At 43.8% G+C, this 27,416-nt stretch overlaps 1 protein-coding gene and 1 long non-coding RNA gene across 11 annotated transcripts in view; one reads left to right on the top strand and one right to left on the bottom strand.

Moving 5' to 3' along the window:
- The window catches only part of LOC310693722, a 155,552-nt gene that overhangs the window by 22,977 nt on the left and 105,159 nt on the right, over positions 1 to 27,416 (top strand). The gene's annotated exons all lie outside the window — the stretch shown is intronic.
- The window catches only part of LRRC49 (leucine rich repeat containing 49), a 58,786-nt gene continuing 41,419 nt past the window's right edge, over positions 10,050 to 27,416 (bottom strand). For 7 of the 10 annotated variants that reach the window (XM_083475745.1, XM_083475743.1, XM_083475744.1 and 4 more), the window contains 5 exons: positions 25,405 to 25,642; positions 23,062 to 23,247; positions 19,949 to 20,058; positions 16,183 to 16,336; positions 10,050 to 10,738 (listed from right to left, as the gene is read on the bottom strand). In XM_083475745.1, coding sequence (XP_083331871.1) covers positions 10,532 to 10,738; positions 16,183 to 16,336; positions 19,949 to 20,058; positions 23,062 to 23,247; positions 25,405 to 25,642 — 895 coding nt within the window. In that variant the 3' untranslated portion in view covers positions 10,050 to 10,531. Of the gene's footprint in view, positions 10,739 to 10,767; positions 10,907 to 16,182; positions 16,337 to 19,948; positions 20,059 to 23,061; positions 23,248 to 25,404; positions 25,643 to 27,416 lie in introns of those variants that run through there. The other 3 variants (XM_083475749.1, XM_083475747.1, XM_083475748.1) reach the window with 3 other exon arrangements.

The raw sequence follows: 27,416 nt of genomic DNA, 5'->3' as shown, positions 1-27,416 counted from the left end.
AGCGATATTGAGCAGGGAGTGGTACGCAGACAGTTAATGGCGTGCAAACAGGGGAGCCGATCTGTTCGTGAGTACTGAACTGAGTTTACCATGTTGATCCATAAATTGGGGTGGGATCTATCGGCGGAACCCATTCAAATGCTCTTTGAAGAAGGGCTTTCTTCGGCGGTAAAGGATGAACTTTCCCGGGCACCCAGGGCGGAGTCTATGGACCAGCTGACCAAATCAGCGCTGACCATAGGAGCACGCCAAGAGGCGAGAGCCTTGGAGAGGCGGGAAGGGAAGGGGGAACGTTGGAGGGAGCTTCGCATTCCAGAGATTCCAGAGCCACCGTTCCCGCCGGGAGAGCCGATGGAAATTGGAACAGCGTGCGTGCGCGCAGTTTCAAAGCCCAGTGAAGAGCGGAAGAAGGAGGGGAAGGGCGCCAAGAAATGTTATCTCTGCCAACAGCCAGGTCATTTTGCCAGAGTCTGCCCCCAAAGAAAGGAATGGCAAGGAATGGCGGGAGCTGTTGGGGAGAGGGAGGAAAAGGTACCGGAGCAAGTAAAAGCCAACGCCTGGCTGCCACCGTCAGGGCACAGCAGCCAGGCCAAAGAGCAGTGAAAGTGCCTACGCCGGAACCTCCTAAACCCGCCCTAGTGATAGAGGTGTTACTAGAGCTGCCTAACGGACACCCACTAAAGATAAAGGCGCTTTTGGACTCAGGCAGCTCCTGCAATTTCATGAGTAAGGAGTTTGCTGCTGAGCACCAGATACAGACTATCCCTTTAAGTAACCCTTTGCAGGTGACCACGATCGATGGAAGGGAGCTGCTGGGAGGAGAAGTCAGCCAGCAGACCGTCCCAATGATAATGAGGGTAGCAAGACACACTGAGCTAATAGCGTTTAATGTGGCTACCTTGGGAGGAGCTCCCATTATTTTGGGGATGAGCTGGCTAGCGTTACATGATCCGCTAGTGGGCTGGCATCAGAGAGTGGTCTCCTTTGGGTCAGCACATTGTCTAGAACACTGCAAAGAGCGGGAGGCTCAAGGAGGGGCCAGAGCCACTCTAGCAGGGACGGAAGTAACGGAGAAGGGGAAGGTTCCCCAACAATATGCCAACCTGAGCAATGTCTTCAGCGAAAGGGAGGCAGACAAACTACCCCCACATAGACCCTTTGACTGTCAAATAAATTTACTCCCTGGGGCACAGCTCCCTGTAGGCAAGCTGTACGCCATGTCAGACAGAGAGATGCAGGAGCTAAGGGAATTCATTGACAAGAACCTGAAGAGAGGGTTCATCAGAGAGTCCAGGGAGGTGGGGGGGCAGCCCAGTGTTTTTTGTGGATAAAAAAAACACGGACAAACCTAGACTTGTAGTGGACTTCAGGGCCTTAAATGCAGTGTCAGAACCAGTGACTTTCCTGATGCCCAGAATTGATGACATTTTGACAAGGGTCAGGAAGGGAAAGATTTTCACTAAACTGGACCTGAGGGGGGCGTACAACCTGATACGAATAAGGAAGGGGGATGAATGGAAAACCACCATGTTCACCCCTTTGGGGGCATTTGAATATTTAGTTATGCCCTTCGGCCTACAAGCAGGCTCCGCGTGCTTTCAATCGTTTATGAACCACGTCCTGGGGCCTTTGCTTTACAAGAATTGTGTGGCCTTCTTAGATGACGTGTTAGTATATTCAGAGAATGAGGAGCAGCATGTAAAAGACGTCAGGGAAGTGTTGGGCAGACTGCAAGCCAATCAGCTGTGGGTGAAGCTAGAGAAGTATCAGTTTCATGCCAAGGAGGTGGAATTCCTGGGGTACCGCTTGTCGGACAAGGGATTGGCCATGGATCCTGGCAAGGTCCAAGCGGTACTGGAATGGAAAACACCAAAAACAAGGAAGGATGTGCAAAGATTCCTTGGATTTGGAAACTTCTATCGGAAGTTCATCAGAAATTTTGCCCACTTGACGGCTCCCATTACGGACTGTCTCAGCAGTAAGAGGAAATTCGTTTGGACGGCGGAGACAGAGCGAGCTTTTGAGGAGCTGAAAAGGGCGTTCGCTTCGGAAGAACAGCTCCTGCATGTGGATTTACAAAAACCGATGCGAGTGGAAACGGACGCATCAGACTGGGCTGTGGGGGCGGTGCTTCTGCAGCCTGGCAAGGAGGAGTCGGAGTGGAGACCATGTGCCTTTTTTTCGCGAAAGCTGAACAAATCTGAGAGGAACTACACGGTGTATGACCGAGAACTACTAGCCATTCATAAAGCGTTTAGGAGATGGAGGCATTTATTAATTGGGGCACAACATAAGGTGCAAGTGTGCACGGACCACAAGAACTTAGAGTATTGGAGAACGGCACGAGTGCTCAACCAACGGCAAGTGAGATGGGCCCAGGAGTTCTCCAAATTCCACTTTGAAATTTGTTATGTGCCAGGTCCAGAAAATGTTAGGGCGGACGCTCTCTCACGCAAACCTGAATATTTGGAAGGGGAGGGGGCACCCGAAGAGAGACATGTCATCCCAGAGGACCGCTGGGTGTGTGGGGCGGCATTGGTGGGGCAAAGAGAACTGGTAGAGGAAACTGAAAATGATGAATACGCCCAGGATAAGCTCAGAGGTCTTAGGAGGGAGGGAGAGGAACCAGGGGGTTTCGAGGAAAGAAATGGAGCTTTGTATTACAAAGGGGCACTGTATATCCCTGAAGGAGACTTAAGGGGGAGGGTACTCAAGCAGTTGCACGACAGCCCCACGGCGGGGCATTTTGGACAACACAAAACCATGTGGTTGGTCACCAGGGAATTTTGGTGGCCTAAGGTGAGGGAAGATGTACGGGAGTATGTAAGAGGGTGTGAGCAATGCCAGCGAGCCAAAGGGGAGAGGCGGGCGCCGGCGGGGCTATTAGAACCCTTACCAACCCCAGAACGACCTTGGGAGGCAGTGTCGGTAGATTTTATGACTGATCTGCCGAAGTCCAAGGGGAAAACAGCCATCATGGTGGTGGTAGACCTACTAACAAAGATGTGCCACTTTGTAGCCTGCTCGCATGCAGTCACGGCGGAAGAGACAGCGAAGTTATTTGTAGAACACATTTTTAGGTTGCACGGAGTGCCATTGAGGGTGGTCTCAGACAGAGGAAAACAATTTACTTCCAGGTTCTGGAGGAAGCTCATGAGCTTACTGCAGGTGGAGGTCAACTTTTCGACTGCCCGGCACCCTGAAACCAACGGGCAGGCGGAAAGAGCAAACGGTGTCCTCCAGCAATACCTGAGGTGTTATGTCAATGACAGAGAGAATGACTGGGTAGAAAAGTTGGCGCTGGCGGAATTTGCCTACAACAATGCCGAGAATGTGTCCACAGGGATGAGCCCCTTCTTGGCTAATTATGGGTGTCATCCCAAGGCTTTCCCAGGGGGAGGAGGGGAGAGATGGAGCGTCCCGGCAGCCGAGCATTTTGTAGAAGAAATGGAAGCAATCCATCGTCAGCTCCAACTCAACTTAGAAAGGGCGAAGGAAGAATACAAGAGGCATGCAGACAAGAACCGAAGGGAAGGTGAAACCATAAGGGTGGGAGATCGGGTGTGGCTGTCAACCCAAGGGTTGCCGTTCAAAGGAGGATGTAAGAAATTAAGACCCAGGAGATTGGGTCCCTTTGAGGTCATTCAACAAGTCAACCCAGTGGCTTTCAGGCTCCGGTTACCCAACCACATGAAACTGCACCCAGTATTTCACAGGTCGTTACTGTCACCGTATGAGGGGGGATGAGAAGGGATGGCCACTCGGGGACCGGTCATAGAAGAAAGGGAATGCAGCAGCCATGTGGCAGAAATCCTCGACGCCAGGTGGAAGGGGGATCAGGTGGAGTATTTGGTAGCGTGGGAAGGAGAACCGGAGTCAGAAAACACTTGAGTAATGGCAGAAGATATCAATGACGAGGTATTGATAGAAACGTTCCATCAAAGGTTCCCAAGGAAACCTCAGCCTGTGGAGAGGTTCCGGAGGGAATACTTTGGGACCACCAATGAGGAGGAGGAGTTGGAAGGATTCCCGGACTCGGAAGGGGAAGGGGAGATGGACTCTGAGGAGGAGGAGTACTTCGAGACCAGGAACCGCAACAGGTGGAGAGAAGTGTTTGAGACATCGGAAGATGAAGGAAGTTCCTTCCGGGGTTTTGCCTCCTCACCGCCCGTAGAGGAGGGGGCGGGAGGGGGTGAAGGGGGCCCTGGAGGGGAGGTGGATGTCAGGGAACTGCCATCGGAAGGAAGGGAGGTGAAAGGGCTCACACAGGTTGGGAGAGACTCAGCAGCTGAAGAGGGAACCAGTAGGGGGAGAGGAGGTGAGCTGAGGGAAAGTGAGCTGGAGGGATGGCTCAGAGACACTTCCAGCGAAAACAGTGGGGAGGTTTCAGGACCTCCTGTAGGGACACCCACTCCTCGCCGGAAACTGTCACGCAGAGAGTCCAGAAGACGTGTTTCCGTTAAGGAGCTTTTATGTTGGAAGCGATTCCGAAAGCAACCACTGTCGGAATCTGCCAGCGACTGACGGAGCCATGTTTAAGGGGCTCCGTTACAGACAGAGGTTTGCAAACTTGACCAAACTCTGAGGGACTTGGATTTTACGCACAAGCAGCTCATCGTCCCATCACAGAAACCTAATCTGAAAGAGCAGGTAACCAGGACACCAAGTTCCCCTTGCTGCAAGAATTCTTCCCCTGAGGCATGCAAATGAACAGATTCACCCCCACATCGGAGCATCACACTCACCTGGATGCAATTGCCTGATACCTCTGAACAAAAATTGAGATCAACAAGGAAGGCATCCTAAGAAAAATCTGACAACAGCTATTAGTTAGTTTGATTCGTAATTGACCTTCCTCCTGCACAAACCTGCCAGAGCCTTGAGGTCATTCTCAGAAGCCTTTCCCTATGCCCTCTTTTCCCCACCTTCAGAAGTGAGATGCATGGTTAACACAGGAAGCTGCCTTACACTGAGTCAGTCCACTGGTCCATCTTGTTCAGTATGTTTACACTGAAGGGCAGCAGCTCTCCAAAGTTTCAGACAAGGCGCATCTTCCAGTCCTCCCTGGAGATGCCACAGAAGGAACTTGGGAGCCTCTGTGTGCAAGGCAGGTACTCTGCCACTCAACTATGGCGATGCAGCCATTTCACTGAGGTTGCCCAGCTTTACTACAATAGCACCAAAAGAATTCTTTTTAGACAAAAACACTTTTTTAATGGCCAGACCTTTTAGATCCATAACTTGTAGATTTTTGATGAACATGCCTAACTTTGGTACATTCATTTCAGTGAGTCTGCTCTGAGTACACCTTGGCTGCATAGAGCCCTTTGTTTTTTTCTGTAGGGAATGCCAACACTTTCTGCCTGGCTCTATTTTGTAATGCTCTTGTTTCATTTGAGCTTTGCATTTTAACGTTTTTAGATGTCTACCTGCCACCCTGGCAGTCATTTTTAAGATAGGGATGGAGCACCTGGAGCCTTCCAGATGCTTGGTTGTGCTTGTTGTAGCTGGTTCAAGTGTTTATATTGTTTTAGTAAGCTGCTATGAGTCACTTTTGTTTAGTTATAAACAACAGTCTCCACCAGAGACCAGCCTATTTGCTGCTTCTGAGAAATAGAGGAAGCAGTGAAGCCCCCTACATCAGCTTAGCAGGGACTGTCCTTTGGCTCCTCTCCCAGAACTGCCTCTATCAGCTGCTTCACAGGAAGAAGAGGAACAGTGAGGCCCCTTCCATTGGTCTCGCTGGGACCAACAGTTGTTTAGCTGATCCTTTTCCAGGACTGCCTCCTGTACTGACCACTCCACCAGGAATCCAAACCATTGCATTTTAAATGCAGATTATGTAACAATGTGAAAGAGTTGGTGGCCTACAGATGCTTATTGCTCCCTTCCCTTCCCTTCCCTTCCCTTCCCTTCCCTTCCCTTCCCTTCCCTTCCCATTCTTTTCTATCATAATAGTTCAATACACACACACACAAAACCCCACCCTTATCGCTTTGAAAGAATATAAAAAGAATGCACCCAAACATTTAGCTTGTATGACTGTATTGTATGTTCTCATTTAACTTGGAGCGACTTCATACATTATCCGAAGGCAAACATGCATTTGCTATCAAGTGTATGCTCAAACGGAACTTGACACTAATCCCTAATGAGTGTATTTGTACAAAACGTGAGTTGGATTTGCACATTATACTCTTTTGGTGTGTGAAGGAGCCCTCAGGCTGACCAATTCCAATTGTTTCTTAATGTTTTAACCGGAAAATTTAAAATAACTAAGGGGACAAGACAAGGCTGTCCTGTTACTGTTACTGTCTATATTGGTTTTACAGGTTCTGACTAAAAGAGTTAGATCAGGTAATGAAATCAAAGGGATAACAGTGGGGCAGAGAGCATATAAGCTCTTATATCAGCATTTGCAGGTGATGCAGTGATATCCGTAGAGGAACCTATGGTCAGTGTCCCAAGGGTTTTAGAACAAATTCGGAGGGGTAGCAGGTTTCAAACTTAACAAAAACAAAACACGAATTATGGTGAAAAACATGAATGACCTAATTAAAAATAATCTACAATCATTAACAGGAATAATGATTAAATCTTGGAGATTTATGTTATATAATTTCAAGAGTATGGGGGTTGGTCAAGATTTTTTAAATGGTATCAAAGCGATCTATCAGGAACAAAAAGCTAAAATTATTGTAAATAATTTGGTTTCGGAGGAAATTAGAATAGAGAAGGGAACCAGGCAAGGGTGCCCACTTTCCCCTCTGCTGTTTATTTCATTCCTAGAGGTCTTGCTAAGTATGATTAGAAAGGATGAACAAATTAAAGGTATTACAGTAGGATCCAAACAATATACATTAAAACCCTTTGCGGATGATTTAGTATTGACTTTACAAGATCCAGACTCCAGTGCAGTTAAAGCACTGGAGCTTATACAAGAGTTTGGACAGGTAGCAGGATTTACACTAAACAAGAGCAAAACCAAAGTATTAGAGAAAAATCTGGATAATGATGAAAGAAAATCGTTACAAGAAAAGACGGGCCTGGATTTTGTGAAAAAAGTTAAATACTTAGGGGTGAATCTGTCTGGGAAAAACTTGAATTTATACAAAGATAATTATGAGAAATTATGGAACAAAATTAAGAGAGATCTGGAGATATGGTCAAATTTAAAATTGTCACTAATGGGCCAGATTTCAGTGGTTAAGAAGAATGTGCTGCTAAATATGCTTTTTTTTGTTCCAAGCACTTCCAATCATAGACAATGCAAGATGTTTTAAAGAATGGCAGAAGGCTTTATCTAGGATCATCTGGCAGGGGGAAAACCCAGAATTAAATATAAATTACTCATGGATTCTAAAGAAAGAGGGGGATTTTCCCTGCCAGATTTAAAAATTTATTTTGAAGCAGCAGCTTTCTGCTGGATTAAAGAGTGGATGCTTTTAGAAGATACAGATCTATTAGATTTGGAGGAATTTGAAAATGTGTTTGGCTGGCATGCATATATATAGTATGACAAGGTAAAGGCCCATAATACATTTAAAAACCATGTACCGTATTTTTCGCTCCATAGGGCGCACCTAGTTTTCAGAGGGGTAAATCAAGGGGGAAAATATGAATCCCCCCCCCCAGCTCTGGGAGCAGCGGACAGGCTGCAGGCAGCCTGTGTCCTTCTCCCAGACCTTCTCCCTGCTATTGCAGGAGGTGGGGGAATTCCCCCACCTCCTGCAGAAGCCGCGCACTCTTTAAAGGGTGCGTTGCTCCTGTGGGCTTTTCTACAAGGTGGGAGAAGGGACTGATGCGGCCAGTCAATCCCTTCTCCCTCCTGGGGAAAAGCCCGCAAGAACTGCACGGAGCTTTTCCCGCCTGCCTCCCCCCTGCATTCGCTCCATAGGACGCACACACATTTTCCCTTGCTATTTAGGAGGGAAAAAGTGCGTCCTATAGAGCGAAAAATATGGTAATTAGGAAATCATTGTATAATGTATGGATTAAATATAAAGATCTTTTAGAAAGAAAGACGCCCAGGTGGCTTTCACCAATGGAGGCAAAGGCCCAGAAAAAGTTAAATATGGATACCAAATGGTTGAGATATTCTGATTTAATATTGGAAGATCAAGAACGATATAAATTAAAACCATTTAATCAAGTTAAAGATAAGTTAAACTGGCTACGTTACTACCAGATTAATGAATTGTACAAATTGGATTAAAAAAAACGGTTTTGCTTCTGAAAAATCTAAGTTGGAGATGGAGTTGTTGGACACTAAAGGTAAAAATTTGTCTAAAATGTATAAGTTATTGTTGGGGTGGCATACAAAAGATGAACAAGTTAAATCTGTGATGATAGATTGGGCAAGAGACGTTGGACATCACATAATGCTTGATGATTGGGAAAGACTGTGGAAGGGGTTAAGTTCACCGCATGTACTGTGTTAAAGGAAAATATAATGAAAATGATGTATAGACGGTATTTGACCCCTGTTAAATTAGCTAAGATTTATCATAACTGTGATAATTTATGTTGGAAATGTAAGGAAAAAGAAGGAACTTTTTATCACATGTGGTGGACCTGCCCCAAGGTGAAAGACTTCTGGGAAAAGATTTATAATGAATTAAAAAAATGTTGAAATATATATTTATAAAGAAACCCAAGGCCTTTCTTGGAATAATTGGTCGGGAATTGCCCGAGAAATATGTTAAATTATTTTTGTATGCCACAACTGCTGCTAGAATTTTACTAGCTAAAAAGTGGAAAACCCAAGAATTACCAACTGTGGAAGAATGGCAGACGAAGATGATGGATTTTTCGGAGCTAGCCGACCTAACTGGAAGAGTCCGTGACCAGAAGGAGGAGGAGTATCAGGAAGAATGGACAAAATTTAATGATTATTTAGCTAAATTTGTTAAGTTAAATTAATTGGAAACAGCTTGCGGGTATTAGATTGGCTTAGGATTTTTTATAAGTTAAGTGTTGAATTAATATGTTTAATTTCAAATTGAAAAGATATAAGTATGTTAAACGATTAAGTTAAGTTTATAAGAATTCTGATTTGGAAAACTGTTAAAAGGATATACACTGAAATTTAACCAAGGGGAAGCGAGGAAGTTGTTTAACAATGTTAAGAAGTATAACTTTAAAAAGGTTATGATTTATGTTTGTTTATAATTTTGTGAAAATTAATTTAAAAAATGGGGGGGAATACAGTGTGTTACACTCTGAAGGAGAATTATATGAAATTGATGTATCGCTGGTATTTAACTTCCAGCAAATTACCTATGATGTACAAAAAAAGAGTCTAAAACGTGCTGGAAATGTAAAGAAAAAGAGAGTACTTTTTATCATGTGTGGTGGTCATGTAAGATGATAAAAGATGATAAATGATATATAATGAACTGGGAAAAATGTTGAAGATAACTTTTCCTAATAAACCAGAAGCTTTTCTTTTAGGCATTATAGGACCAGAGATCCCGAAGGACCAGACAAAACTATTTATGTACGTGCCCACGGCCAGGCGGACTCTGTTAGCCCAGCAACGGAAGGAGGGTACAACTCTGACCAAGGAAGAGTGGCAGTTAAAATTGGTGAACTACGCCGAGCTGGCAAAACTTAGAGGAATAATTAGAAACCAGGAAGAGGAGGTCTTTAATAAAGAATGGGAAAAGTTTATAGTTTATTTGAAAAGCTATTGTAAACAATTACATACATTTGAAGGATTGACAGAAAACTTGTAGTAAAAATTTGAACTATGGATTGACAAAAGATTTATAAAAAATTGAGTTATGAAAGAGATGAAGAGGGGGAAATCATTACATTAAAATCCACAATGGGGGGGAGAGAAGTCAAAAGCGATTATATGTTTACATATTTAATTCATTTGTTTATGCAAAATAGAAACTGCAAAAATAAAATCTATTTAAAAAAAAATCCCTGATTTTTTTCTTAGTATTTGCAGGATCTATTAGTACCTTTTGCTACTGAATCCTTAAGCTTAGCATTGCAGGGTGCCATTGTAACCAAATGAAAGCAATTCTCTAAAGATCAAATTTGGGGTTTACAAAAAGAATAATTTATTGATTTTTCAATCCCCCCCAATCCAGTAATTCCATCCGAGAGGTTCTGCCCCAACTCAAACAACAATAGTGCCAAATCAGGAAAACGACTGAAAGGATGGGAATAAGAGAGAGTGGGACTTTTTACCTGGTAATTTGAGTGCTCTAGCAAAAAAGAACAGCAGCATCAGCAACAAAAAACAGCCTGTAAACCACAGCACAGATACCAAGTTACCTGCATATTGCTGCTTTAAGCTGGTGTATAGACACACGGGTGTATATTTGAACAAGGAAAAAGAACTCCATCTGAAAATGCAAAAGAGGGAACATTTTACGGTGAAAATGAGGCTTCTTCAATGGAATATATATATACACACACACATACACACTGTCCTAGAATGATGGTAATTTTTACACTATTTTAGGCCTTTGTGGAAAATGTAGGGTGGCCCTGAAGGGCAGAGGAAGCCATGTCCCTACAATTTCTGACTGGCGATCCGTTGCAGGCAGAGCTTCATGTAGGAATCCTTATTGCGAATCTCAATCACTGCGTCTCTGACGAGTTCAATGAACATCTGAGGCCAGAGCTTCTGCAAGGACTCATTCTTCATATTGATGTCAGCTGCTTCCTTCACCAAGTCTTGGATGTAGGAATGGCAGAAGTCCTTCCTGTCCTTCGCTTCCTATGCAAAAGAACCATTTTCAAGGGTGAAGGTCAGGAAACAAATTCATCCAGAGCAGCTAAGCTTAATTTAAAAAATGCCAGAGACATAAGAGTGAAACGGGCTGATAAGTTGGTCCTCAGTGAACAACAAGGAACACCAAAGGATCTGTTTTGAGAGCAGGTTCTGCTGGGGTAAGAGAACACAAGTGTTTGAGCATTGCCAAGCTCCCTTTGGCAGAAGAGAAAGGAAGCTATTTTTCAACTTATAAAGCAAGCCAAGGTAGGCTAAAAACAAAAATATTCTAGTCACTTCAGACAGCAACCTGCTGTCAAAATATTTTCCACTTCAAATGAATATACAAAATGTTAGCCCAGTTCAAATGTCAATATCAAAGCAAGGTGTGGCCATTAGTGCCATGTGCTCTCCCTTGCTTGGCAACTGTTTGTTTGTTTGTTTGTTTATTGTTTGGAATATTTATAAAGCACTAAACACTACAAAATACCACAGCAGTGTACAATAAACAACATTTCTTTGTACAAAAATACAAACAAATCTATCATCAATTTACTGTTTTCTCTTTTTACTTTTCCACAAATAATAATAATAATAATAATAATAATAATTATTATTATTATTATTATTATTATTATTATTATTATTCCCTGCTCATCCGGTTTGGGGTGGCACTGGAAACAGTGAAAAATAATTGCAACAGGAGAAAAAGAATCAAACACCAAAATGCATTTTCAAAATCTGTAGCCAGGGGGACTGTGAGGCATGTACATATCAAGCTTGCGTATGCCCTTCCAGACCTTATACCAACATCTCCCTCAGTCCCAATTTCCTTTTCTCTCCATGGTTTTAAGACACAAATAGTCAAAAGCAAACTTCCCCAACAGACCTAATGTTAATATCTTGCAAAAATCAATGTGAGCAAAAGGAAATATGGAGCGCCTCTTGGATTTCATTTTGCTTAAACAATAGCAGCGAAGTCCAAAACACATGTACTCTGAAGCAAGTCCTATTGAATTCACTGAGGCTTTTGTTACGATATAGATGCAATGAGTCAGCGAGCTGCAGCTGGCTGGAAAGCAAAACATGATGGGAATGTTGGGACTGTACCATGGGAACAAAGGGACAGTCTAATCACAGTGCTGAGCACCGGATTTAGCTCAGAGTGTAATTTGACCTGTACAGGAAGTACAGGAGGTGGAGTTTGTCCCTCTGCTGATGGTGTTTGAAGAGAGCAGACGCGTTTCTCTGTAATGCTGCAAGGACAGAAATAAAGGCATGTAAATACATTTCTGCCTATCTCTTTCCCCTGCCTGGGGGGGGGGGGGAAGAGTGGTGTGTTCTTCTCACGTTTGAGGAGGATCGCCGATCGTGACCTAGCCTGTATCCTGCCGGAGAATGCAGACAGGGAGGTCAACCGGGATTCAAGCCGGGTGCCTGGAGAGTGGCCAGTTTCTCCTGATAAGGCTTGATTTCCTAACAGCTTTCTCACAGGTAAGTAGGGTAATAATAATTTAAATATTTGTACCCCACTCATCTGACTGGCTTGCCCTAGCCACTCTGGGTTGCTTCCAACACATATAAAAACATAATTCACGCAAAAGCTATAGCTGGGTATATGGTGGGAAACCCATCCAGCAGGTATTCAAATTCAGCTACCTGGGAATTACATCTCATCATAGGCTTCTATGGTCCTCGCACCGTGCAACAGTGGTGAATGCCTGTAAGATGTCTATGCAGGCCACAATGTGTTTCTTTATAACACATATACCCTCTGCACTCAAGGTCTTCAATGCCAAAGTTATAGCTCAGTTGCTCTACGGAATTCCAGTCTGGCTGCCAGCGTTTACCCAGCTGGTAGAATGAGTGCAGGCAGCTTTTCTTTTTAAGATTTTTGCTGTCCCACGTTGTGTACCCTATGCAGCCTTGTGTCTAGAGGGAGGTCAACACAAGGTAGAGACCATAGCCTGGGCGAGATTTCTCACATGCTGGTTAAACATCTGCCTCACAACAGATAGAGATCCTCTCCCTAGTGAAGTTTTGCTAGATCCCTTTCTTTCCCCAGGGCTACAACGGTTTAACATAAAGGTACAGCAACTTGGGCTGTCAGTGGAATCTTTGCGATCAATGTCCCCACCATCTGCCAAGGCTACAATAAAAACTTAGGTTGTGGGACATTGAACGCCAGGAACTAACAGCAGCAGCAGCAGAGAAAACATGCTCCCCTCTTAACTTTCAACTTTCTTGGGCACATGAAATTAACCACAATTATCTTGAATTTTTGCTTAATCCTCAAGAAAGAACGGCATTTTAATTCAGATCCTTCAAACCTCCTATGGAGAAGGTTCTCTGGAATGGTGGAAGGAGAAGAATTTGCCCATGTGAAGACCATCAGGTGGAAACTCTTACACATATGGTTCTTAAATGTAAACTATATGTTGATCTCTGCCAGCAATTCCAAATGGAAACCAGAGTTAGAGTTACATTTTCTATTATTGGGGAATAATCAGGAGCTCACCAAGTTAGTGGCTAAATATCTTTATCTGGTTTTTTGTCGTCGAAACACATTGCAGACGTCTGATCTCCCTGGAGACCTAGAGATGTGATGTTAGACTGCCTTGCCTCTTTCATTTGACAAATGTTTTGTGTCACTGAGAAAGCAGTAATCCTGTACTGATTTGTATGGATGTTTGTATGTGATGGCAATAAAAGGTTTGATGATGATGATATAAAAACATAATAAAACATCAAACATTAAAAACTTCCCAATACAGGACTGCCGTCAGATGTCTTCTAAAGGTTATACAGTGGTGCCTCGCAAGACGAAAAGAATCCGTTCCGCGAGTCTCTTCGTCTTGCGGTTTTTTCGTCTTGCGAAGCAAGCCAATTAGCGGCTTAGCGGATTAGCGCTATTAGCGGGCTTAGCGGATCAGCTGATAAGCGGCTTAGCGGATCAGCTGATAAGCGGCTTAGCGGATCAGCTGTTAAGCGGTTTAGCGGCTTAGGATCAGCTGATATGCGGCTTAGCGGCTTGGGAAAAAGGGGGGGGGAGGAAAAAAAACCCCGCAGGAACTCGCAAGACATTTTCGTCTTGCGAAGCAAGCCCATAGGAAATTCGTTTTGCGAAGCACCTCCGAAATGGAAAACCCTTTCGTCTAGCGGGTTTTCCGTCTTGCGAGGCATTCGTCTTGCGGGGCACCACTGTATAATTATATAGCAAGGACTGCAGGCTTTAAAAAGCAACAATGTGTGTTTCTTTTAGAGCCACAGTTGGCAGGAATGTATTTGGATGTAACTATTAACAACACTGGTGTGTATTTCTGGAATCTGGCAGTCATTAATCATTTGGATGCAGCAACTTCTACTGTCAATACTGTTGGAAGTCTATTGTTATGAAAAAGTTTGTTAGGCAGTGTACTTTAATATTGTGCCATAGAGCACCATTTCCCATTATTATGTATTGAATTTGTATCTCTGAATTCTCTCTCTACACCCACCCACCAGTATTCCTTCTGTGTCGGGACACATTTTTTTATCAATGAGATCTAGAAAATCAAGCAATTTGGCCTCCACTGATGAGTGGGGAGGGGAGAATCTATTGTTGTGACACTTTATTCTAATCCCCTTCTATGAAGGCTTTCCACAAAGCCCTATGACAATTGGCTCTTTGGAAGCTGTCACAATGTTTAATCCAACTGATTTATAGCCCAGCTTAAAATGTGAGGTCATGACTTGCTCCTGCAAACCACATAGAACTGTTTTTAATGGGTAGTAGAAGAGAGGGAAAATCCCTTCCAGCTGCCTCGATCTGAAAATGTAACATTAACTTGCTGCCCTCAAGGGTGAGCTACCCGTCACATTTATGATGATAGTTTGCAGTTGATGACAAGCTGAACTGGCAGTTACTCTTCTTCTTACTTGTTCCCATAGGATGTTTGGTAAAATCCACAGCAGGGGTGGCCTATGTGGTGCCCTTCAGATGCTGGACTCCAACTCCCATCAGCCCTAGCAATGCAGCCAATGGTCAAGGATGATGGGAGTTGGAGTCCAACAACACCTAGAGGGCTCCATGTTGGATATCCCTGATCTACAGGCACATGTGGAACATTGCCTTTCCACACACATTGCCACACACACACACACCCGCAAAAAACCTGCAATTTACCAGTTGCGAGATTCCTCAAGGGACCTTATTTTGCTACATAGTCTTTTCTTGAGACGTGATGGAATCATGAAGTGAAGCCTTGTTATTAGCTTGTCTTGCATACTATTTACTGCTTCAAATCCCTGTGTTACACAACCTCACTTTTCTTGATCTTTATAAGAATTCTGTACACATGGCTCTGGGAGTGGGGAAGGGCCTCTGTTCATAATTGACCTTGGCCATAAAAAGCACTAACTGGCCTCAGCTTCAGGCCCACCTATTAATATACAAAAGGTGGTCTCATGTCCTGGCCACATGCAGGCTAGACTACTGCAGTATGTTATGAAGTGGGCTGCCTTTGAAGACTACTCAGATCCTACAAGTGGTGAAGAAAAAGGAATGTAGACTACCGTGCCCTCTTTTGGTGGTGGGTTGTTTTTTTAGAGAGTTTTTACATAATGTTTTAATCTGTCTTCTATCTTCTACTACTTTTTTGCCTATATCCAGGCAATTCTAAACACAATTGCCTGGATATACGTGCTGTTGCACCCAATGGGATTTAGGACATGTGTAAGACCATACTGTTAGCCACTCAGAGGTCTCCCCTAAACAACACACATTTCTCAATGACAAACGAATTAACTGTTCCCCACCAAGGGCCCCTAAGTGCTGCAGTTGGAAAGAAGTTGGGAGTGTCTGGAGGGGCACTAAGCCTGCTGAAAATCTAGAAGGCTACCAAGGCACTTGGTGGAGATGGTAGTAGAAGATACCATACCTTTCTCATACACTTTGGCTGCTCCCCCCCCCCCCCAAATCCCACACCACCAACTGATTGAACGGTGAATTTTAAACCTGGGAACTCTCTTTGCTGAAAGGTGGTCAATAAAAATAAATACATCTGTATTTGCTCATTCCCAACTGCACATCTGCACCAAATATATATCAGCAGCTTTCTGCCCGTGAAAATCTAACCTGTTTATATTCATTTTACAGCAGAACAAAGAAGGAGAAAGAGAACGTCTTTGGGTATATCCAGCCTGTGCTGAATATCTCCATTTACAACAAATGTGCATATGCCAGCTTTATGAATATTTTTAATAGTGCTACCGCTAGGTTGCAGAGCAGGAGGTATTGGTTATGTTCCAGTTAAATCTCGAAATAAACTGTTTCACTCACTAGATAGAAGTCAACTGTGCTGTTGGAAGCAGAAGAAAATATATCATAAGCCCATTAAAAAGTAAATGAGCTACTGTAACAAAAACAGTTGGGAATTTTTTTAGTGTCTGCTCCACCTGGAACTCCTTACCTCCAGCTTTTCTGTCTGGGAATCTCTTGTGGTGTAATTCAGTGCCAGCCGACTGGCATTCTCTCCTCCCAGCTTTCGGCGATCATTGCCATCCTCACTGGCAGTCCCCAATTTCTTCCCCTTTGCTTCCAAAAGATAACACAATTGTTTCTTCCTAAGGACAGGCAAGGCAGAAGGGAGAGAGATTTGCAGAGCTAAATTATTGTAGCTTGCTTGTAGCTTGCTACAATTATTGTAGTAACCTTTCATTTGTGCTTGTCCATTCAAATTCATGGGTTCCTGGTTACAGAATATCTTGCGGCCCGATTCATGCAAGGTATTCCTCTGTTATCACAGAACTGCAGCCCCTTGATAGATGTGTTTGACAGATACAGTGGTACCTCTCGTTGCGAATGGGATCCGTTCCGGAGGCCCGTTCGCAACATGAAAAGAGCGCATCCTGAAGCGCTGTATCTGCGCAGGTGCGCTGCATTATTTGGAGCTTGTGTGCATGCGTGAAGCGCGATTTAGTGCTTGTGCGCATGTGCAAGCAACGAAATCCAGAAGTAACGGGTACTTCCAGGTTGCCACGGGACACAACCTGACAGAACATAACATGAAGCAAACGTAACATGAGGTATGACTGTACTGTAAATGAGTCTCAGAGAGAGAGAGAGAGAGAAGTAGGGGTGGGGTTTGGGAAATCTAAACACATTAGCGATGGACCAAAATGAAAACTGAAAAAAGTAGTAGTGAAACTAAACATTTTCTTTATTTAATTTTATATGAATGTTTCTATCTTGCCCTTCTGGTTCCCATGCCATCACGCAGGGCAACCGACAACATTTTAAAATAAAAATACAATATCATATATATTAAAATACAAAGAATAAAAACAACACAAATATAAAAAACATAACAAATCCATTTAAAGAAACATCAGCTATCAGCCAGCAAAAAATGTCCAGAAAGGAAGCCATCCATTTAACAGGGCAAGGTTTTCCACAATACTGATGCATCCACTATCAAGGCCCTATCTCGAGTCATCATCAACCATGTCTCCACCCGAAGTGGGACCCAAAGAAAGACCCTTCCTAGTGATCTTAGGGAGCTGGAAGAATAGCAGGGGAGGAGGCCGTCTCTCAGGAACTTTGGGTTCCACCCATTATTGATGACAACACACTGTGAACCCCCAAACCTCAGTGGTTCCACCAAGACAGGTGAGCCTAATTGAAGTTATGAAGCTGCTTTATCTTAACATTAGGATAATAATGCTCTATGAGCACAGCTTTGGAACTTTTGTGTTAAGTGGTTTATTAAATCTTCTAAATAAATAAAGGGAGGTGGCTGTTTTTAATTCTGCCTTTCTACAGGAGTCATCTGTCAGGGAAGAGTTAGAGTTAGAAGTTCCCAGTTTCCCAGATGGAGAAAGCTTTCCCCAAGGGGGGAGGAGAGCAGTGAAGCTAATAGAAGAGAGCAACAGGAACAACAGGGAGGGACAGGATGTTCCCAGGAAAAGCAAGCGTTCAGTTCTAGCTCAGAGTCGGAGGAGGGGAGATGCAAGCCAGCTCTAGCGGGAAAGCGAAAGGAGCGGCGCCTTCGCCATTTTGAGAGTGGCTGGTCACGGAATAAAATAAGTGAAATAAGTGACTCTGAGGAATAATAGTTAAAGATAAGAACCTAAAAGCAGGAAAGTTGGGGAAAGAACAGTTTGTATTACCTGTGAAAGGGATATCTAAAGGTAAAGGGACCCCTGACCGTTAGGTCCAGTCGCAGACGACTCTGGGGTTGTGGCGCTCATCTCGCTTTAATGGCAGAGTGAGCCGGTGTACAGCTTCCGAGTCATGTGGCCAACATGACTAAGCTGCTTCTGGCGAACCAGTGAAGCACGGAAACGCCGTTTACCTTCCCGCCAGAGTGGTACCTATTTATCTACTTGCACTTTGACGTGCTTTTGAACTGCTAGGTTGGCAGGAGCTGGGACTGAGCAACGGGAGCTCACCCCGTTGCAGGGATTCGAACCGCCGACCTTCTGATTGGCAAGCCCTAGGCTCTGTGGTTTAACCCACAGCACCACCCGCGTCCCAGGAACATAATCTGCCATCATTATGGGAAGATATTGCCACCTTGTGGTTGTAGGCAAAATCTGGAACTGAAGTCTCCAGGGAAAAGGAATGAAGAAGTCTCCACTGAAGCAGCACAATGATCGCAGACACATGCGCACTAGATTTCCATGCAAAATTAAAAAGGAAGTGGAAATTGCTGGTTTGTGTATTTGTCTGTGATCAGGAATGAAAATCATTCAAGCAGATACGAGAGATTCATTTATGGGAGCTGGGCATGTTTAGCCTGGAGAAGAGGAGGTTAAGGGGTGATATGATAGCCATGTTCAAATATATAAAAGGATGTCACATAGAGGAGGGAGAAAGGTTGTTTTCTGCTGCTCCAGAGAAGCGGACACGGAGCAATGGATCCAAACTACAAGAAAGAAGATTCCACCTAAACATTAGGAAGAACTTCCTGACAGTAAGAGCTGTTTGACAGTGGAATTTGCTGCCAAGGAGTGTGGGAGTCTCCTTCTTTGGAAGTCTTTAAGCAGAGGCTTGACAACCATATGTCAGGACTGCTCTGATGGTGTTTCCTGCTTGGCAGGGGGTTGGACTCGATGGCCCTTGTGGTCTCTTCCAACTCTATGATTCTATGATTTTATGATTCTATGTTGTGGGCGGGGGCTTTAAGTCCACGAACAATGCATAATTAATTAATTATGTTCACATTGTTTGACGTTTCCTTTACACTGTAATGAATGTAAGTTACATACATTAACTAGCATACTGTGAGAAAAATAACGTAGTATTTGGCAGAAACCATCTGCAGCAGAATGGAAACAGCCATTTCTGATGAATCTCTACTTGAAAGTCAACATACCAGAACAGCAGAGTTAAAGAAGGAGTAAGCACAACCTTACAGATAGCACAATTCTGAACAATTGCACCAAAACAGGATGGTCTTCATGGCAGTCAAGGGGAGATGTACCTCTCTAAGGAGGACCTTCCGTTTTGTGGGTATCACAAAAGAAGGTGGTTCTCTGCCAGGGCCCCATTTGTTGTGCATCAGGGGACTTGAAGGATGATCTCTAGGGTGGAATGGCGTTCTCATGCAGGCTCATGAGGGGGGAGGCAAACTAAACAAAATCAGTCCGCCTGTCCCACTACTGTACTGTCTATTCCAAATGTCTTCAGAGATGCTCTTGTAGCCCTCCTTCAGGCAGGGGTGAAGGAAGGCTAACCGGCCCCCGGTGCTGGGTGTCAGGGGGTGGGGCAAACCGCCCGGCGACCATGCATGTGCGCCATACATATGGCGCATGCACAGCGTCGCTACATGAGCCAACGGGCGGCGGCGGGATCCTCTGCCCGCGGCTGCAGCTCTCAGAGAGCTGGAGCTGCAAAGCCGCACGCAGCCAATGGCTAGCGGGTAGGCTTGTCTTTGCACGCCGCTTTGCAGCTCCCCCCCCCTTTCCCCAGCTCGCTGTAGGCTTGGGAGTCGCAGGGGGGGGGGCAGAATGTCAGCCCCATCAGGATGGCACCCAGAGTGTGCCGCACCTGCCTTGCTCCACCTCTGCCTCCAGGGACATCTGCAGGAGGCTTCTTTTTGTGCATACAAAGAAGCTGCCCCTCTGTTAAATTGAATGGGGAAGCACAATCCCGGGGGAGCTCTATGTGTATGCAACTAATCATAGCCTTGGCATACAAAGCAAAATGACTCTCATGTGTGTATTTATATTTACCTGCAATCTCCGAGGAATGAAAGCAGGCGGCAGTAGGGTACATCTGAAGATGCTACATATGCTAAGACACCAAAGAGATTTTCGGCCATGACCATGTCATTCTGGGTAACCTGCAGAAGGGGAAAGATGGAGGGGTCAAAGTGGCACCATCTGGGCCATGGTAATACACAATGGGCCACGGACCTCACTGCTCTGGTTGAATTCAAACATATTTTACACAGGCATCCATTTGGTGAGGTTTGGACAGCTGAAGGGCTTGTGTTAACTTACATGTTTAATTTAAGATTCATGTACTGATAGTCACTCTATCCACAATATGAACTGAATGAGGTCTACTCTTATTATTAGAAATCTCTGTTTATTATTATTAATGTGTTTTTTCCTTCCTCTTCTTTTCATTTTAATTCATTTTTTTCTTTTCTTGTTAAATTTTCAAACAAAGCAATTAATAAAAAGACACCAAGTGATCCACTTCAAAGTGCTCTCCATTTCACCAGAAAGGTTTTGCACAAGTTTCCAAAAATGACTGAGTTTGGCAGTCATGGTTTCTGGTAGCCAATGAAGGTCAGCACCTCAGCACCTGCAAAGGCAAGCAAGCATGTCCCTTCTGTACCCACAGCTGAGAGTGCAGTTTTGCAAGAGGGGAGCAGCTGGTCACCTTTGTGTGTGCCTGTTCCCCCACCTTCCCTCCAGCCCATAACAAGAGCCTAACATCCTGGTGCCATTTTGACAGAGGCCTCCTTGTATTGCCGGTGGCCTTTTCTCCTATAGTAGATTACGTTGGTAAGAAAATTTTACTGCAGAATTTTACTCCAAAATTAAAACGAAAGGTTGCCACTGGATACTGTATTTGTGGGCTCCCTGGTTTAATAACTCAGTAAAATGTCTCCCACTTGTATAGATGCATTGCAGGGGGTGGGGCTAGTTGACCCTAGGGGCCCCCCCAACTCCACAATTCTATGATTTGAAAACTGCTTTCTTTTGCATGGCCTGTGCCCATTCTTACTTAGCATTAACGAGTCTGTGCTGCAGCATGCACAAGTACTTTGCAAGCTTCCTCCTTTCACTTTCACAACCGCCATGGCATACAGGGCATAATTACCTCCATTTTACAGACAAAGAACTAAAACTGACTATCATTTTGCCTGACGCCGCACAGCAAGACTGCAACCAAACTGGCAATTATTGCAAATAATAATACATAGTGTTTCAAAGCATTTCACACAATCATTCTTACAACAACCGTAAGAGTAGAATTTTTATCACCTCCAGATAGAGCGGCTGGGACTTGGGCCTGATTCTATGAGCTCACTGCATTACTCAGAGATCCACCTATGGAGCATCCTCCCCCAAAATAAATAAATAAATAAATAAATATAATAATAATAATAATGATAATAATGATAATAATGATAATAATAATAATAATAATAATAATAATAATAATAATAATAATAATAATAATAAATTGTTGCTGTTGCTGTTAATTTATTTATACCCAGCCCCTCTGGCTAGGTTTCCCCAGCCACTCTGGGAGGCTTCCAACAAAGGATTAAAAATACATTAAAACATCAGTCATTAAAAACTTCCCTAAACAGGGCTGCGTTGAGATGTCCTCTAAACGTCAAGATGGTTGTTTATTGCCTTGGCATCTGATGGGAGGGCGTTCCACAGGGCCGGCACCACTACCGAGAAGGCCCTCTGCCTGGTTCCCTGTAACTTCGCTTCTCGCAGTGAGGGAACCGCCAGAAGGCCCTCAGTGCTGAACCTCAGTGTCCAGGTAGAACGATGGGGGTGGAGACGCTCCTTCATATGGTGCCATAGCCTTTATAATATCTTTCAAAAGCACGTTACCTACACACTCTCTCTGCAGAGCCATTATTCTCCCCCCTCATATTGCAGACTTAGCTGCAGGGATCCTCCAGCTCACATATTTTCTTCTCCCTCCAAAAATATGGCCGCAAGGAAGAGAGTGGAATCTTCCACTTCCATTTTAGATTCACTACAATTTAACCCAACTGCATTTATCCATTGCATGGTTAATCTTAAATCTGAATTGCTGAAACAAGCCAGCTCCATAAACCAAGGCTTAACACTGGCTTGTTTCCACAGAACAGGGGTAGGGAACCTGGCTGGCTATCCGTATGCTGCTGGGCTACAAAGAAGCCCATCCTCTGGCCCTGCTGCTGACCAGGCTGGACAGTGTGAAGGGTAGATGGAGTCCAACAACTAAGACAGACTGAAAAGGGAGGCATTCATTTTGCTTGATAGTACAAGATGGCTCTACAATGTTCTCATAAATATAAGTTATGCTTAGCTAAGAAAAATGTCCAAACTGAGGTATTAGAAATTTTATGGCATGTTCTGCTTTATAAGGTCCTGAGTTACTATAGGGTAACTATTCCCTGGCTTTCTTTCTCCTCCCTCTGGGAGGTTTCAGTTGAGTTTAGTGATCCCCCCCACTCCATGGTTAATGCATGCCAGAAAAGAATTGGAAAGTAAATCTTCCCATTTGTACTCCTAGGTATATATTTCATTAGTTATCTAATATAAGCCCAGTTTGTAACAAATTATAAACAATGGTTTCCAATTATCAGTTAATTTAAGGCTTTCCTGTATGACCAATATAACCAATTAAACATACTGAACTTAACAAAAGATAGAATAGTTTTGCAAAACAAAAACAAAAAAAATAATTGCAGCACAGATCCTAATTTATTTATTTTTTGCTTCCTGACCTCCGGATTTCTTGCTTAGCTTCTACAATGACTTCATTTTTTTCTTTTTTTGCTGTTGGAATGACAGCTGGCTCAACAGACAGATCTGTCGCCTTGTGGAACACCAGAAATATGGCTCAGATAAACAACCAATTCATGTGAGCAATGCAAAAGAGGCAGGAAAAACTCTTGCACGTCCTCTGTAACTGGGGCTCCTTGGAGATGAGACAGCCCTGTTGTGGGACTCCTGCAATCATACTGAGATTGTTTTACACTGTGAGTAGACCTCTCACACAAGCAATTTCTCTTGCAGAAGTGAGTCAGTGATAAGACCAACTGAACCAGCTCTAAGGTGTCTGAATGCCCCCCCCCCTTGAAAATGCTGCCTATTCTTACCTCCATTCCATTTATTTTTTGCAGGTTGAAATGGCCCAATCTGAACATCACGTAATACTTCCACAGGGTGAAGGTGACAACTGGATTTCCTTGAGCATCAACTGTTAGCTGCTCAAGGCGGCGAAGTTGGGCTAAGGCATTGAACTGTTTCAACACAGCAAGGTTGTTCTCCTTAAATTTCAGGTGCTGTAAAGAAACAAGCAAAACAAGAAGGCAGGCAGCATTAGACATTTAGTGGAAGATACAATGATTGCAAGGGGCTGGGTGGCCATTTTGAGAAATATCAGACAGCACCAGATTGGCTGTGCTAGTCAAAGGTCTCTACTCGCTTTGACATTAGGCCTTTGCACTGAGACCCAGCACAACGTACCTAATAGGGCAATAGCCAAGACCAGCCAACCATTAGCCAGATGCTGAGGGATGTGGAGCAGACACAGCCGGGTACCACACATCCTGACCTGTGCACCAGCCTGCTGCCGTCAAGTGCAATGGGGGATGCTCTCCCATTGCCAGTGGTGAAGATTTAACTGCCAGCCAAGGCAGCTTCTGTATAAGGAGTGGATATGTCATCTTATCCTTTGCCTCAGACAGCAAATCATCTTGAGCCGGACCTGGCAATAAACCAAGGTCCTGGGACTCTTGCAGTGAGTATTCATGAGCTGGACAGGACCTTTATTAGACCCTGGAATCACTCAGCACATGCTGACACCCACATCCAAGCAGGGAGCCCACTAAACGGCCTCTGCCCAGTATACCTGAAGGAGCATCTCCACCCCCATCGTTCTGCCCGGACACTGAGGTCCAGCTCCAAGGGCCTTCTGGCGGTTGCCTCACTGTGAGAAGTGAAGCTACAGGGAACCAGGCAGAGGACCTTCTCGGTAGTGGTTACCGCCCTGTAGAATGCCCTCCCATCAAGGAAAAAAACAACTATCTGACTTTTAGAAGACATCTGAAGGCAGCCATTTAGGGAAGTTTTTAATGTTTGATGTTTTGTTGCTTTTTATTATTATTATTATTATTATTATTATTATTATTATTCTGTTGGGAGCTGCCCAGAGTGGCTGGGAAAACCCAGCCAGATGGACGGGGGAACAAATATATTATTATTATTATTATTATTATTATTATTATTATTATTATTATTACTACTACTACTACTACTACTACTGCTCACCCCTGGACCTCCTCCTCTTCTTTGCTGTTCAGCTGCTCTCTCCAAGCACACATGTACAAATACGAGCAAGGAGGTGGAGCTTCCTCTACTCACCTTGTCTCTCTCTTCTAGGCATGCAAAAGGAGCAGTGGTGGTACAGACTAGATGGCTAGAAGGCTACAATGGCTTGTTTCTGGATATTTCCATGCTTGTTTGCCCAAGTTAGCGCACAAACTTCTACTTAAACACACATGACTATGTGCTTGAGGGTGTGTGGGTGTAGTCTGGGTGCCAATTTATCTATGCAGTGATGTAATCTGCTCTTCACTTAATTATTTTCTATGGCTGAGAAGAGCAAACTTCAGTCATTCCATCATAGCAGCCATCAGCAATTGCCAAATTCTGCTTTTACAAGTTTGCCCAATCTTGAGCACAACTACTTGCCACATAATGTCTCAGGAGGCCACCTGAGAACACTCACACATTTTCTGCTACAATGTGAATGTCTGTCATCCATGGGTTGTATGGTAAATTATCTGCTGCATGTGGTATGCCACACAAATAAGAGTGACAGACAAGCTAAGTCAAATGACATCTACAAAAGGTAGAAGGTAAAACTGGTTGGCTGTGGGTTCAGGACAAGAAAAAGAAAAGTACTTCTTGCCTTGCCACAAGACGTGGCACCGGTCATAAATCAGAAAGTTTTAAAGGGGAATTATACTACTTCATGGAGAAGGAGATCTGTTCATCACTGTTAGCCATGATGGCTAAACAGGATTTATCTCTTTATCCCACCTCCAAGGAGCTCTAAGTAGCGTACAGGGTGCTCCTGTCAGGCTGAGAGAACGTGACTGGCCAAAGTGAGCCTCATGGCCATGGGTCTCCTCAGCCTGAGTCAAATGGTCAAACTACTAAACCCTGGTTCCACATTCCACAATTAGAGGCAGTGTGCTACTAAATATCAGACACTGGGGATACTGAAGGCAGAGTGTTATTGCCCTCATGTTCTGCTTGTGGGCTTTTCCAGAGGCATCTTGATGTCCACTGTGGGAAACAGAAGGCTGAACTAAATGGAGTCTTGGCCTGATCCAGAAGGCATCTTGTAGGTTCTTTTCTTGAACCAAATTAGACATTTGGACATCCTGCCTCTTGTCCCAGATTGCTAAAAGATCAAGAACAAAACTTCTTACTAGAGAATTGGGAAATCTGATCCTCAGTTTTGGCAACACTGGAACAATTTCATCAAAGTCTATGAAATTAAAGGAGATTGTGGTGATGCTCCCAGCCGTCTGTACACTCCAATTTCGATCAAGGGATTCCAGAGCTCCAGAGCCATATAGGTACACGGTGTCACCTTCTATCTCTACCAAGTGTGAATCGAGGACAGGCAGCCCTTGCGTGCCTTTGTTCAAAAGTGAATCAAGAGACCTGCAAGGTGAAAGAAAACAGTCTTTTAAAGGCAAGCCCTACCGATTGAGGCAGTGGAAGACAGGAGTGCCTGGCGTGCTCTGGTCCATGGGGTCACAAAGAGTCGGACACGACTAAATAACTAAACTACAATGATGTATATACAGAAATAATGCATTGAAATGAACTCACTTGCAGGATTTGAGTAAAACACTTACAATGGACAAATATAAATAGAAAACACAAATATGAGGTAAAAATTTTAAGAATAGATTAAGAATACTATTTTAATTTTAGTATATAAGTATATACTAATTTAATTTTAGTATATAAGTATATACTAAAATTATATAAAATTATAAGCAGAACAAACAAATATGTTATAAACCAGAAAGGGAAGCTGGGGGAAGTCTTGGGGGGGCAGGTGTGAATTGAAATTGTAAAAAGCAATTTGAATTTTTGAATATGTTAAAACTTGTTGAAAAATCATAATAAAAATATTATTTTTTTTAAATGGATTGGAATCCAGCCCCGAAACCAGTAGGGGGTGGTTTCAGGAAGATGGGAAAAGGGGAGTCACTGTTCATTCTCACCACCACTCCTGTGAACTCACCCCTAAACCGTGAACAGCAATCCAAGTGTCCTGTTCTAGGCTGGATGGAACCCTATGCAGAAACACTTCTGTTAATAGCTGGGGGTGCACTTCAACGCTTGGTTGTATGCATCTACTTGGAGGTATAATACGGATATATCTTACATGGCTTTTGAGAGAATATATATGAAATACTTCCAACAGTAATATGCTTCACAGATGTTGTATTAGGAATAGTCTTATTAAGCTTGCTCACTACCCAGTTCTGAAGTTCTTGCTTATTTAACATAAAACATTTTTATCTAATTTTCCCTGTCAAATATTTGGGAGTATCGTAATGTACAATATGTCTAAGCACTTACTGGAAGAATCCAACCTTTGTGCCAACATTAAAAAAAAAATTGGCATCAACATCAATTGGGCATATTTATAGAAATCTAAAGGAATCTAGGCACTACTCAGAGAATGTTCATTGTGCATTAAGTTTACTTTCCTTGTACTGGCTCAGTTCCTCAAATTTATCACGTACAGAGCTTTTTTAAAAAAAGCAATTCCAGAGAACAGTAGAACAATGATATTGAAAATAAGTTTGGTTGTGTTGACTTTTATAATTAAAAAATCAAGCATCGCCTCTCTGAACGTGACCTATTATACCATGACACAGTCTTTGCCAACAGGGGGCCCTCCAGGTGTTTTAGACTACGGTTTCTATCAGCCCCAAACAGCATGGAGGACACCCCGTTGGCAAAGGCTGCCATCGTAAGTGTAAAGTTGTGGTGGGGGAGTGACTGAAATTTTATTTTATGTTTCAGTTTGCTGTGCTACTTAGCATATCGGAGGAAAGTGTCGCATGGTCTTTCCTAATCTACGCATGATCCATGTCAACACCTGGGACCTTCTCAGTGTCTTCCCATGAACTACAGACCCTCCCGTGCATCTTGACTCCATTACACTAATGCTACTAAAAATCTGTCTGTTTCTGAATATGAGATTAGACACATGCTTGCTGTATCATAGATTCTAGTTGTTCGCCCCCTTGCCAAAACTCAAGGGATTATCTTTGTTCTTTGGAAAGAATATGGGTACCGAAACTCTCTCTTGGGCACAGCAGGGAGTGAGAATGGTGTCTGGAGGGAGCAGTTATCTCCTACCCCAGTTCCTCAGGGGGAGAGGTGCAAAGTGAAGGCAAGGGCAGATTATCAC

Source organism: Podarcis liolepis (assembly GCF_965112155.1).
Source record: "Podarcis liolepis genome assembly, chromosome: 14".
NCBI classification, from domain to species: domain Eukaryota; kingdom Metazoa; phylum Chordata; class Lepidosauria; order Squamata; family Lacertidae; genus Podarcis; species Podarcis liolepis.
Note: the sequence above shows the minus strand (reverse complement) of the source record. Positions and strands in the feature narration are given on the sequence as shown.